The sequence below is a fragment of the Elephas maximus genome, chromosome 15, assembly GCF_024166365.1.
Source record: "Elephas maximus indicus isolate mEleMax1 chromosome 15, mEleMax1 primary haplotype, whole genome shotgun sequence".
NCBI lineage: Eukaryota > Metazoa > Chordata > Mammalia > Proboscidea > Elephantidae > Elephas > Elephas maximus.
The window spans coordinates 38,092,419-38,107,657 of record NC_064833.1 but is presented as its reverse complement, the minus strand read 5'-3'; the positions used below and the strand labels follow the sequence as shown (position 1 = coordinate 38,107,657).

Below are 15,239 nucleotides of genomic sequence, written 5' to 3'. Positions count from 1 at the left end.
GAATTTTCAGGTGTCATTTATCCTACTATGATTATATAAAACCCCTTTTATATATAGGTGGTACACTGAACCTTCAGGCCTTAAAAATTAATGGTTATGTGGTTTTCTTCACTCCTTTGAAAATGTTAGGGAATTAAATTGAATAAAATTCTTTAAATTAATGCTTCACACATTTCACTTGTTCCAGTTAGGGAATTTATTTTGGAAAATGGGCAGTTTTGTTTTGTCACTGATTATATTGAGCAACTCCTTTTATCTTCATTGGAAATTGCTATAAAAGGCAGATTTTGATTCCTTAGAAATTCTTGAAAAGTTTAGTGAGAATTGCTCAGAATATGTTGGGGTAAAGAATATTCTTTACATACTCAATAATTTGAAGTTACCTTTTTCAAAATCAGTTTGATGCATCATAACCAAATAGCAGAAGGGCACTAAAGATCAACTGAGCTGCTTTTTGACTAACGTTTCAGGGATTGTGAAGCAGCAGATAGACAGCCATATCACAGATCCAGACCAACAGAACAACGGCCTCTCCTAGAGCGGACCACCACCCGCTCCAGATCCACTGACCGTCCTGATACAAACCTCATGAGGTCGATGCCGTCATTAATGACCGGAAGATCTGCCCCTCCTTCACCTGCCTTATCGAGGTGAAAGATAAATCAATCAGACTAATTTCCCCTTTGCCCCACCAGCACACCATTTTATTTTCCCAGCAGCTACTGGTCTCTTCTATCATCCTTGGCTGATCACTGATAACAATCAATACTAACCCTCTAAATGTAAGCACACTATTTATATTCAGTGGATATAATAGTGTGTGGCTATCATTGTAATTTGTTTATTAACCGTTCTGACTGCATTTGTTTTGTGATTTCTCATTTCTCAGGAGTCCTGGGTAAATCCCCACATACTACACCTCATAACTATCATGTTCTTCTCCTACAGAATGAGAAATTGTTTGTGTCCATTAGACATCACTTTTGGAATATTCATCCTAATGACAATAAATGATACTAGAGTTTTAGTTTCTCCTATCAATGTTAATATCATGTAGTAGCATCTTCTTTAGTTGAATTTTGAAATGTGGAGGGTTTTATTTGTAGTTACATGAGATATTTTCCAATACAAGGATACTTAATATGAGCCTGAGTAAAAATCTCTGTGGATCGGGGGAGGAAAGTTTGGAATTTTGCTAGCTGGTAGAAAGAAATATAAAATGTTACCTTTTATTTTTTGAGCTGCGGAATTCTCCTCTTGCTTTCATATGAATTGAATGTTAATTTACATTAACAATTCCATGGATTTGACTGTAGGTTTTTGTGTGCATGTTTGTGTGAATGTATGCATATTACACAAAAATATAAACATCTTTTGCTATTTAGATAATCATTCAAATATCCTGATTTTGTCCTACTTTCTTAACCTTTTAATCAGCAGCTAACGCACTTTTAAAATTGCACTTACACAGCTATCATGTGAGCCAAATGTATTAAAAGTATTTAACTCATTCTACTGAAAATGAATATTAATGGCATATCTTGTAGGTCTCATCCTCGTACTGGGTCTGTCCAAACAAGCCCATCAAGTACTCCAGTGGCAGGACGAAGGGGCCGACAGCTTCCACAGCTTCCACCAAAGGGAACGTTGGAGAGAAGTAAGTTTTATTTCGAATTATGTCATATAGGAAATACACACGGAGGCTGAGGTGAATCGACATTTTTTTTTTTTTTACTACTTTTGTGTTATTTTTCTCTCTATATTTTATCTCTATTTGATTGTAGTTATATTTATAAATATATATTTTGCATTTAACATTTGTAATATTTGCTATATAAGCTATCTTCTGTTGCTATTTAACATTATTCAAATTTGAATAAATTCTTTTTAAAAAATAAGCAATGCTCTTAAATAAGCAGTTGGGTGATATTTTGTTGCTACAACTAAGTTTATGTAATTGTTGATAGTTACATAAAGTTTATTAGTAACTAGCCAAATCAATTTTCACACACTGCAAAGGACTGGTTAGCTGATGCACAACAATGGTGATCCTTCTCAAAACTGGAGTACCAGAAAAAGGTAATAATGAATATACCAAAAAAAAAGATGCATGTTGTACTGATATTTTTAATACTTTCAAATTTTGGCATAAGAAGTACTATTTTCATACACACATATGAACATACTCCCCCAAATTTAAATTATTGTATAAAGGACCTCTAATAGCATGGATAACAATTGAGTATAATATTTTTCAACATCATTTTTTAAATAGTCCCTTTAGTAACTGGATGTGCTTTGCAAAAAAAAGAAAGAAAAGAAAAAATATTTTTAAGTTACCATTTACTTTTTTTTAATAGACGATACAGTCTGTGCATTTGAAAATTTCTGTTGTTTTTAACCCCTGTGCTTTGGTTCCCTTTTTTGTTTTGTTTTTATTTTGTTTTTCCTAGACAATGGAGTCAAGGAGATAGAATCTTATGAAGGTCTGTACATAAAGGAGGGTTTGTTTTGTGCTGACAGCCTTTTTGGGGGGCTATGTAAGCAAAAATAAACCCAACTGCAATTGATGTCCCTTCATTGTATGGACTTTTATATACAGTAATATTATTTTATGATTTTTGGTATTCAACTTTTGTTTTCCTTGGAAATTATACCAAGCAGTTAAATTTCTTTGATTCAGTCAAATAAGAATGCAAAAAGTTTAACTTCTTATAAACATAAAATTTGCTTTTTAAAAATATAATTTGCCTTTTACACAGAACTCTAGGTTTAGATTAAGACTTTAATCGAAGATATCAATTGCAGTCTGTGTTTATGTCACTGAAGTTGTACCCTTAGTCTAGTTATATTTATCATCATATATTTCATTTTGTATTTATGATGATCTTTTCATTATTAAGTTTGGCTTTTTAGAAAAGAAAGTTATTGAATTAGACAGTGTGGTTTGTATTTCTATATCATTTTTCTTGTTGTAGAAAGATTGCTTATAGTGTATCAAAGTAAAATGTGATATGGTTTTATCATCAAATACTACATTATGACTCAAGAGAAAATACTGAGTTATGAGATATGGGGTGTGATACATTTACTAGGACAAAATAGTTCTCTGCTATTTATAGAATTCTGGAATTTATTTTGCTGCTTTAAAGAATTTTTAACTGGTTTTTGTTACTGATGAATCTCCAGCACATAGAATAACGCCCAGCATATACTAGGCCATCAATAAATATTTGTTGAATGAACGCATGAAAACTATAAAGATACTTCAAGTAGCTTGTAAAGTGCCATCAAAAATAATTTCGTCAACCTATATATTTTTTTATATATGTTTATGCTAAATTTTATATTTTTATACCCTATTTTTAACAAATTTGTAGTATATTGCATTTGAGCAACAATACGTTTATTGCTTTATATCACTTACTGGAATAAGTTATGTTCTGATTAGTTGTAGTTGAATGATTATAAACTTCTTTTTTGTGCCTTTTTCTACTTACCGTGTACTGTGATTTTGAATAACCCAGTGTGACTAGTGATCTATTATGCTGCTCCTTAAAAAGATTTCAGCAGCATTTTTAAGATACTCAATTATTTCCATAAGGATGAGGATGTATAATTTTAAAGCTACTTTTCGTAAGGAAAGTCCTGTGGTATGTATGTATTTTTTATCCTCATAAATGTTTAAAGGTAGTGTTTCAGTATCATTTATTGGAATTATTGATAGTCAGAAACATAGTAATATCACAATTAAAATTTTTTAAATTTTAGTATCTTTTATGGCTGTAGTCTATTGAGATATGAGTAGCTCCATTCTTTATAATCATAAATATACCAGAAAACTGAACACCTAGCTGACACTGAAAGTCAGGATGATGAAGTTTCTCATGGGCTTGTGAAAAAACATTCTGTTTACTGTATTTTTTAGATTTTTTCTTATAGAATCAATTAAAACCACTATTCCTTTAGGATCCTCAATTGTAATTTTTACGTTTTTTACTTCGTAAGATAGAGGGAAACCAGAAGCTTCCTTATCCTTTACAAGTATTAAATAAAAGCATTTTTGTCTGTTTGTCTAAAAGTAAGAATCCTTTTTAACATTGTTTTCATAAATGTTGATGTGGTGTCCTCAGGGTATAAATAGTCCTGTAATTTTCTTTAGATTTAAAAGGCAATATATAATATCTTTTTTTTAGAACTCTTTAACTTCTAGCTGAGGTTAAAAATACAGTAACCCTAATAGACTTTCAGTTGACTAAGTCAAATTATCTTTGACTTACCTCTTAAAAAGTTAATTGTCACAGGTTGTAATGTAATGGCATTGTTTTATAATCACAGTATTGAAATGTCTATTTTCTGATCTTCGTCAACAGCTAAAAATGAGCAAGTCTTAATTTAACGTCTTATGATTTGGGTTAATTATATTTTAGTTTGTATGATTAATTAAAAACCTTACATATATTGGTCCTGACTGTGGTACATAGTCATCTTCTCTTTGTCTAAGAGCCAAAGAGTAGTATAATGAAAATACAGTACACAAAATAAGGCAATATTATTTTATTTTCATCTAAATTTGATCTACTTTTATAGAAGTAAAACAAGGCCTTTAAAATCTTTTTTTTGTTCCTCTAGTAGAAAAGTCATATTAACATATGTTTTCTAAGAACATACCGAGTCTATTAAAGTATTTTGCCTACTTTACACAGTTATCCGCATGTCTCAAATATTTCAGGGGTCACAATTTCTCTTTTACAAGTCAAGTCATTATAAGTGTAAACAGTGTGAGAATTTATTAACAGTATGATTATTTTCAGTATAATACAAGTCAGAAATCCATTAAAAATCATGTATTAACCCCATTGCCATCGTGTCGGTTCTGACTCATAGCGACCCTATTAAAAAAAAAAACAAACTATAGTCTTCTTGTAATGGTGCATTACATTATTGTGAATAATTTGAAAGTTTTTTTGTTTGTTTCAGTTAATAGTAACAAGTAAATATAGGTATACGGTCATATTTTTTTCTTTATTTTTACTCTTGCAAATAAAGAGTTTAATGAAGAAACTGGGCATGTGGAAGAGCAGGGGAAAGAAAAACAGGGCGAAGAGGTCAAGGCAGGTCTGTCTGTGTGTGTAACATAAATAAGTGAATGTTTTAGAAGTATGAATTTTCGATTTCAAATAAGACTTTGGACTCCAAGTTTATAAATATGCAATGAAGAACAGAATTTTTTCAGTACTAATTTTAAAATGAAGTGTCTACTTTTGTTAATGAAGAGAGATTACATAAACTGTCCAGAAAATTTAATTGTCAGAATATTTAATTTACTCAACTTGTTGAACATTATCCTTAATACTTAAACTAAAATTATAGATTATGCCTCCGATCAAGAGTTATACCTATCATTTATGCCAGCTTTACATTCAGTCCATTTACTTATTCATTCAAAAATATTTATTGAATACCTATTTCAAAAAAAAACTACATTTTATCATGTGTTACACTGAATAAAGGTTTGTTGAAGCCTTAGTCCCTTCTGTCAAGGATTTTGAATCTAAAAGAGGCAAATTACAAGTAAATATAAAGCAGAATGCTTTTTAAATATTTTTTATACTTATAAATATAGAGCAAAATCATAATTTTTCCCATTAAATATTTTTCCTAAAGTAAGAGCAGTTAACTATACATCCCTTTTCTTCAAGTTCAGTATTGCTCTTACACTTTAGACAGCCGTCATTTCTCCCCAAAGAGTCCTTCTCCTACATGGTATGGAGAGCCTTCATTTTTTGATGTTTTTAAAATTTCTATTACGTTTGTATATCATAACTTTTGCAGATTTCTTTGTCAGAATGTCCTTGAAAGTATTTTAAAACTAAAAATATTATCACATATTTGCTATTTTTATTTGAAACTCAGAATTGAACCCTAATCTTATTAAACTATCAGCTTTTAACTTTCTTTGAGTAATGCAGAATAACTTTAAATCTAATTTTATCAAAGGCTTAACTGATGATTATTTTTTATTCATGAACACTAGAATGCACTTTTTGTGCCTTTTGTTCTGTTTATCTCTGTCACCATTGTATGAGTTCAATAGTATTATGTACATTGTACATGAGATGTATTTTCATGGATGCATTCTTTCATTGGTGTTTGTAGTTTGAGACTGAAGGTATCTTAAAATGTAGTTGCTAATTATCAGCAATTATTTTTAATGTCATAAAGAAAAGAAAATCATAAGAATATACCTGTTAGTGGAAACAAAGGCAAGTTTAGTTGCATATTTATAGAAATGTTTAACTACCTCTTTTCTGGATATCTAGTATTCTGACTACTAAAATGCCACACATCTTCTCTTTTCATGGAATGTTATAGGAATGAATTATATTTTGATGGAAATTAGAATAAATTTCATTTAATTAAGCTGTGCAGTTAATGTTTTCCTATTTACCCATTCCTATACATCTCAACGGCACCTAACAACAGCAGCAACATACATCTCATACTATTTCAGATAAATCCTGAGAGGCTTCTATACTGCTTATGAATTGGCCTCCACAGTAAAGAAATCTTTTTAAAGATATCATTAATTTGAAGAATTCAGCAATAGTTATCACTTTATTTTTATTTCACTAGGATAAAAAGCCCATTTGTTGAACCAGTTTGTGACTTACGTTTCATTCTTAAGATAGGCTTAATTAATAAATTATATCCATTCTTGAATTATCATGAAAGCACGACTATAATCTTCTTGATTTATTATAAAATAACTATTCCTCATTTTATGTTTGCTCTTAATACCTTTTAATGTTTTTTTTTTGTTGTTGTTCTTAACACTTTTTAATGTCGTACTCTTCTGTCCGTTACTCTAAGGTGTTATGTTTAGTGCATGGATTTCTTTCCCTAGCACGTGGTGTTGTCTTTTGTGGTGTTGTGTTAAGTTTTTATTTGAGTTGTTAATGACCTTAATTATTAATCACTATTGTCTGTTTTTAATGTTATAAAGACAATGAGGGAGAAACACCAAGCCCACCTCTTAATGGGAAAAAAGGCAAGTCTCAAATGTAGTTAATAGTATCTTTCTATATTGCGGACACTCCATATCAGTATTTGTAATACAGATATGCTTTGTCAAGTTAAATAAGCATAAGTACTAGTCCCAATTTAAGCTATCAAATATTTACAACTTCTATTCTGTTTTTGTATATTTCTGAATATGAAATTTTAAGTAAAAATATGAATTTATACATACCTTATTACTGAATCCTAGTACAAACCTATTTTGTTGAAATATATAGCATTTAGATTGGAAATTTTGCTTTATCGATTGTGTTAACGGAAAGTATTCTGAGGAAAATAGTAATTGTCATTTTGAAAAATGCAACATAGATTTTTCAGTCCCAGAAACTGAACTTTTTTTAGTATGTTCTAATTTGGAATTTTAAAGTAGAAAATGAAAAAAACTTAATTCAGTCCAACAATCATATTAAATGAATATTTATTGTATTTGTGGATTTTTCACATTTCTATACACGTAAATTAGTATAATGCCATGGGGAGTAAATGAACTGATTGGTTTTAATACATAAGTTTTGTTTTCCCATAACTATTGGTGACTTAATTCTGTAACCCACCAAAACTAAATTCTGGCAAAGATAATAGGATCGCGTATGTTTTGCAGTGATTGCTAATCAAATACAACCACACATTTTTAGAACACCAACATTTTTAAATGATCGCATCAATAAAGTTAACATTCTGAAAACAGCTATCATAGCAACTGGCCCTTCATTTCAAATGAAGAAATGAATAGTTTTGTGCCTCAGTAATTCAATTGAAATGTCCTTTGGTCTTGCGTATAGTCTTCCCTCTCCTCATCGTTTACGAATGTCTACAATACTACATGTAAGATCTAATTGACGCTAAAGTAATTCTATATTTTCTCTTTCTAAGGAGTGTTAGTTATTCGTCAGTAACCCTCTCCAAGTATAAAATTCTTAAAATATGACAGGATATTATAAAAAGCAAAAAATTCATGAAATATAAAAATTAAATCAAGTATTATAAAATAGGAATATTTTCCATGAAACAAAAAATTTAAATGAGCTATGTGTATTTACATATTTGTTATTTTTATTTATTTTTTGACCTCTCTGAATTTTGTTGAATACACCTAAGAAAGGTATTTCAATATGTATTTAAATATATTTCAGTGGTCTGATAGAGTAAATATATTCTTCAATTATCCAGTCAATTATCAGACTGAAAAAGTTTTAACAAAAGTTAATACCATTTTGTATTTAAGTGAATTGACTTGTGTCACAATAGATACCTTTCACATGAGTTCACTAGGTTAATTTTAGAACTGAGAACATCCTTACCACAGTTTTTTTTATTTTCCTTGATCTCTGATTGGCCCCGAATATGGTTAAACCTTTCACCTCCAGACTGTTCTGCTTTTTTGTTTTTTTCCTTTGATTTTCCATATAACTGATACTGATTACTGGGACCTCAGTTTCCCTCATTTTAATCTTATTTTTTATTGTTTATATAAAAAATCCTTTTACTGCAAAAACGTCACTATTAATTGTGTGGAGCAATTCTATGTATGCTATAGTTGAACCTAGAAGAATTCTATGAGTAGAATTTTGAAGGATGAAAATTTTGTGTATGTTTTACAAATGCTCTTTTTTTATTTAATCTTCCAGTAGTCTATCTAATTTTCCTTTTGTTGTCTCCTTTTGGGAGAATAGCTTTCTATTTATCTTGAATCTAAAATTCAAGGTAGGATGTTGTTTTTGAATCAGTAAAGTATGCTTTGTGGATCAGAGAAAACTCTAGCTGTGAAAGGGACATTGGAAGCACCATGTTCTTTCTCCTATTATGTATTCAGAGCAAGAAACAGATAGCTGTGGATTCCAGCCATAATCAGGTGCTAGAGATGCCCAAGCACTGAACAGAGTGGTGGACTTACCAACAGCCTCTAAAATGCCAAAGGGAGGAGATAATGAAGATAGCTTTTATCAACACCTTGCTGCAAATTAACCATATTTTTGAAATGGGCATAGTATCTGTTGTCCTTCAGTTAGTAAGATATGTACTCAATGAGCCAGTGCTATTCCATTAACCCTGTATAATATCAAATTATTTGGTACATGGAATTGGTTGCTGAGCTCTCACGTGACCATCTCTCTCAGCCCATCCCTTTTGGTGCTGCGGATCTTCACACCTCCAGTGAGCTAAAACAAGACTGTACCTATTCCATACAGCAAACACTGTAAATTAAAACTCAGAGAACAGCATACTTGGTGAGTTTCTAGCTACCCATATTTTTTTCATTCATTTATTTATTCTTTCTGCAAATGATTGTTTTAGGTGCTGGAGATATAACAGTGTGAGCATGTCAAACAAAGCCCCTGTCTTCAAGGTTTTTCCCTTACATTATTGGGGGAGACAATAATAAATAAAAGAATAATTAATAAAATTTCAGATATGGACAAGAAGAAAAATAAATTAGGATAATGGGAGAGATAATTGTTCAGGAGAATAGGAGTTAACTATCTTAAATAAAGTATTTAAATGGTAAATAATATATATACTATGTCCGTTCAGGTAAATATTCTCCTTGAGTGGATTTCAACCATTTACTTATATAGTAACTAAACGTTTAGTTCAATTCAACCTATACCTACTAAGTGTGGTGTATTAGGTAGTCATTGAGAATGCAAAGATGAGTGAGACTTATTCCCTGCCTTAGGGGAGCTCCCAAGAATAAAGAATAAGAATATAATGATAAAAAAAATATAACTGGTAAAAATATTTTACAGCCAGGCATTTACATAAAGTGTCTTAGATTGCTATACATATTCAAGGTCAGCTTTATAAAGAGGGGATTAAGTTTTGAGGGATGCCATGTAGGTGTTTAGCCCAAAATACTTCTCCCGCTTCCTGTCATAGTACTTTATATTCTGCTATTCTCTAATGGCTTAATTATTTTAATAATTTAAAGCTTTTAGACTTTCCAGAACATCAAAATGGAAATATTCCTGGGGGATTTTCTTTGGAACCATTGTCACATACAAATCTTCATGTGAAGTAAATTAGGCCTGTGAGTCGAGAAAATCAAGTATGGGGACGGAGATGCTGAAAGATGTGAAAGAGTTCTAGGTACCTTGGAACGGTGATAATGGAGTACTCTGCCTTGAACTAGGCCCATGTCCTTTCAAAATAATAGTACTTGCCATATTGGTATGCTATAAATTTGCTTTCTTAAATTATTTGGTATACTTAAATCGCTTAGAACAGTAATTGGCACCACTATTATTTCTATCATTTCTTAGTAATGTAATATTCTATATTTTGTACACATAATATGAAAAAAAGTTATAGTCTATTTTCAGCACACAGTTTGAAAATCGTAGTTAAATTAAAGTCAAATTAAACCTTATCATGATCATCACCCTGAAACAATTATCAAATAAATACAGTTTAATAATTTTTAGGTAATTAGTGATCTTTAGTATTATTCTTGATGAAATAATTTGCAGGAGAAACAATACCAGGGTGTAAATACACAGGATTGAATTTCTCCATAAATTTTTTTGTAATGTGCTTTTAAAAAAAAGTGAAACATATGTACATGTTTTGATCTATGTATAAAAATAAATCTACAAATGTTTAGAATGTTTTTCTCAAGGTTAGAGAACTCGTTAAAACCACTGGAAATTCTCAGGTTTCAAAGTGTTAAGAGTATTCCACTGGGAGCATCTTCAGTCTTAAGCTCAGTTCTGCTCCTAAACAGATTTGGCAAAGCTTTAAGTTTCTCTGGCCTTAGTTTTCTCTTCTGTAAAATAAAGTGCCCTGCAAATATTTTAACAGAAAAAAATGTGAATCTTTGGAAATGTGGCTGATTAAGTCTAAAGTCTCAACAAGTTTTTTTTTCTTTTTTTTCAGTTTACTGTTTCTGTTGATATTGTTTTTGCTCATTTTTGTTTGTTTTTGGAAACTTAAGAGATATAGCCACCTCATTGCCTGCTGCTAACAAGTCGTTCACTGTCATGATTATAGACTAAACTCTACCATACTGCCTGTTAGAAAAGTCAGGTTTCAAAAGGTATATAATGAAATGGAAGAAGTATTTTGTTCTTTGAAGCCTTAGTCTATAGTCACCTCCATTATTACAAAAAGTTACCAAGAAAAAAGAAAGAAGGAAGGGGAAAAAATACAAGTTACAAAGGAATCAAAGAAGTAATTTTGGTATTTTTGGTAATCGATGCTTGCTTCTGTAGGCATTCTAGAAATTGGATACCAATCAGGGTGACAGGGTGTCTTAATTTCCAAATTTTATTAATTTCTAGACGGAATGGATTTTGTAGTGGTGTTGGTGGATATTTCCTAAATATATCATTCCCTCCCAACTTAGATGAATGAGCATGTGTCCAAAATTAGCCCAGGGACACTTAGGAACAGGAAATGATATATCTTTTTTTTTTTTTTTTTTAAGAAGGATGAGCATTTGTATTAAAGAAAAGTAACTCTAGTGAGAATGAGCAGGATGGCCTTGAAAGAGAAAAGACTGAGGGCACGTGACCACTTTTCAGTAGCCAAATACATGATGGTATAAACTAGATCGGGGACTGGAATATAGACAATGAATGCATTTAAGATTTCCTCTCCCCATTCAAATTTACAAGCTTCAGTGAATTGGTCGTGGAAGTTAAGTATTAGTAAACTGATATTTTCTAGTTTCCTTTACTAGTCTCTTCTTTCTTTTCTGGAGGCCTTTCCTCTTATTTTGTTTTTCTTCTCCTCTTCTCTTTCTCTTTTTTCTCTCTCTCTCTCTTTTTTTTTTTTTTAATACTTTTTAAAGTTTCTAGGGACTTAGTCAGATTTGGGAAAAATCCTCCTCCACCCCAAGTGTTTCTGCAAATTTCAACTATTTTTAAGGCCATATCACCACTGACTTATTAAATAAAATACTAAAGCTATCCTTTTCTCTTTGTTTTTGAAAATGACTTAATCTTAAAGGGGTCATATGGTACAGGAGAAAAAGTACACAATTTGGAACCTGGGATCAAGGCTTGCCTTTACTATGTACCAATAGTGTGACTTTAGGCAAAGGATGAAACTATCCTTAACCCAAGTTACTTCATCTGTGAAAGGAAATCATTTCATATTTCCCTCATTCTCAATATGCTGCTTTGATAATCAAATGATTTAATGAATGTGAAATTATTTATCAGCTCTCTGTTTTTTTTTCACCTGCAGAAACCACCATATAGAATATGCCTTCTTTTATAGGGTAAATATGATGCTACCTTTGAAAATATATTGAAAAATATATAAATATTTTGCTAATATAGGAACTTGTGCACTCTAAATTATAGTATCAGTATAAAATTAGCTACATGGTATGGTGAAGACTAGATGATAGATAAATGTATATTTACACCTCTTGGTAAAGTCTGTTTTGGCTGTAAGATCGAATTTCCCTGGCAAATTACAAAACAATAGATACTTCTTATTGCCATATGGGAAACCCTGGCAGAGTAGTGGTTATGAGCTATGGCTGCTAACCAAAGTGTCGGCAGTTTGAATGCACCAGGCACTCCTTGGAAACCTATGGGGCAGTTCTGCCCTGTCTTATAGGGTTGCTATGAGTTGGAATCTACTCGACTGCAACAAGTTTGGCTTTTTCCTTGTCATATGAACTCAATTTTAATTCATTAAAATAAATCCCACGAGTTTTAAAGTGGCTCAGTATAGAACCATTTAAAAAATTGACTCTTATTTCATATTCAGCCAATCAGTTGTATCAATAATCTTAAATCTGTTCCTTTCATCCTTGCAGGTACCACCACTCTGGTATCCTTCTAACTATATTTCCTGTCTGGTATCCTCCTAACTGCTGCTCCTCTCTCCTTGCTATGCATCCTGCTTACCACTCTCTTATCAATATTTCTGAATTTTTTTTTTTTTTAACTAGGTTATTCCTTGCTTAAAAAAAATTTAAGAGTGATCTACAGAGTACTGAATATGGGCCTATTCTTCCTTAAATACATTAAGATCCTCCACTCTACTCTTCCAACTGCATTTATTTATTTATCCTTCTAATATTTGAGAGCCTACCATGTCCTGAATATTATTCCATCTGGCAGGGATAAAGATGGTGAATTGACTCAAAGTCTTTTGAGAAGATATTATAAGGGAATTATAACTCACAGAACAACTTAAATTCCAACTCCTTCACAAAATCTAATTTAACTAATCAACTCAGAGTCACAAGAAGTAAGAGTAACTATAAATTTAGAGATGGAAATAACCTTAAAGATCTTCAAGACCAGCTTTCTCACTTCAAATATAACAAATCTGAAGGCCAAAAGGCAATGAAACTTACCTAAAGTTATATACCTAGTTATTGGAAGAAAAGTTCCTCAAAGCCAACTTTCTTGGCTCCGTTCAGTAATATATCTATTAACCCTTCTATCAGTCATTGATAGCCTTGATCATTGTCATAAAAAACAAAAAACAAACCCATTGCCATTGAGTCAATTCTAACTCATGGTGACCCTATAGGACAGAGTAGAACTGCTCCATAGGGTTTCCAAGGTGGATTCGAACTGCTGACCTTTTCCTTTGCAGCTGTAGCACTTAACCGTTGTGCCACCAGAGCTCCGATCATTGTCATAGTGAATGTTATTTACAAATTCATGGCTAATATCTTGGATACCAATTTACATGATAAGCTCCTTAAGGGTGGGAACTTTTCCATTACCACCATATAATAGTCAATAAATATTTCTAGTTTCACACTGTCAACACACGACTCTATAAACAATTTACTTTGACTGAATTGTCAACTAAAGAAGGCATTTAAAAATTGAATCTGTTATATTTCAAAGGTATTTTTCCTCTATACTTCAGAAGATGATGTCTGCCAATTTGCAAATAGCCTGAACCATTTTCAAATTGATCCACTTCTACACACTCACTCTTGCTTTAAAAGGTAGCATGTCTTCTACTTTTGGAACATCACAAGCTTTATGGAATGCTGAAAGGTTGAAATAACATTTTAAAATGACAGGCATATGATTTTAGAAAATCTGACTTTAGGATGTGGTGCTTGAAAAATCTCTCATATTGCTTATTGGTAGATTTAAAAAAAGCACAGGTCATTCAAAATCAACAAATATGTTATTATTAATGAACTTACTAGTTTGCCCAACATGGGTAAATTAGTTTATTGCTTTTTGTGTTACTACATATTAACTTTGATCAAGAAGTAGATGATTCCTTCATTTTTATAACTAAAGAGAGTGTACTTGAATATTGGAATTTATCAATTTTTATATTCTTTAAAGTTTTAAGCTTTCTGCTTCCACTAGCAGTTGATTGAAGTATAGCATCTTTATCCAGATTGTTTACTATTTGGTAATCCTATATTGCATCTTTATCTAGATATTTACTATTTACTAATCCTCTATAGCATCTTCATCATATTATTTAGCAATTGGAAAACCAGGATGTAAACTACTCGTTCAATACAACTTTAATACTTCTGGAATAAGCAGTTTGTTTCATTGTAGTAGCAGATTTATCTTGGAGAGGGAGATCGTATACTATTATTAATAGCATTTATTTCAAGTCTAGGAATAAAAAACTTGTGCACTTAATGTAGTCATTTCTAATAGATTTAAAAAAAAAAAAAAAACACAAACCATTGCTGTCGAGTTCCAACACATGGTGGCCTTACAGACAGAGTAGAAGTGCCCCATAGGGCTTCCAAGGAGTGGCTGGTGAAATTCGGATTGCCGACCTTTTTTTTGGCAGCTAAGCTCTTTTTTTTTTTTTTTTTTTTTAAGCTTTTAACTACTGTACCACCAGGGGTCCAGTAGTAAAAGTAATTGAAAATAGTAGTCTATCAGAAATCACCATATTTAATTATTACAACCAATTTTAATCTGATATATTTGCAAGTACATTGCTACAATTTTTTTTTTAATTTGATGTTGCAATATAACATTTTTCCTTTTTTTCTTTTTTAACAGTAGCTTCATCTTCCTAGTTATGTTTTGCTTGGCTTAATACTATAAAATACATTAGTATTCCACCATTTATGGCCAAAGTTGGATAAGATACCAGAGCATCATGGGGAAACTTTATGGGGATTAAAATGCGTGCAGATAATGTCTACCTGACATAGATAAATACTACTTAACTTATGAAATCCCTGGGTGGTG

At 31.4% G+C, this 15,239-nt stretch overlaps 1 protein-coding gene across 27 annotated transcripts in view; it reads left to right on the top strand.

Moving 5' to 3' along the window:
• The window catches only part of RIMS2 (regulating synaptic membrane exocytosis 2), a 647,490-nt gene that overhangs the window by 451,201 nt on the left and 181,050 nt on the right, over positions 1–15,239 (top strand). For 11 of the 27 annotated variants that reach the window (XM_049853937.1, XM_049853948.1, XM_049853956.1 and 8 more), the window contains 3 exons: positions 471–650; positions 1,548–1,657; positions 2,454–2,486. In XM_049853937.1, coding sequence (XP_049709894.1) covers positions 471–650; positions 1,548–1,657; positions 2,454–2,486 — 323 coding nt within the window. The remainder of the gene's footprint in view (positions 1–470; positions 651–1,547; positions 1,658–2,453; positions 2,487–15,239) is intronic. The other 16 variants (XM_049853946.1, XM_049853942.1, XM_049853957.1 and 13 more) reach the window with 3 other exon arrangements.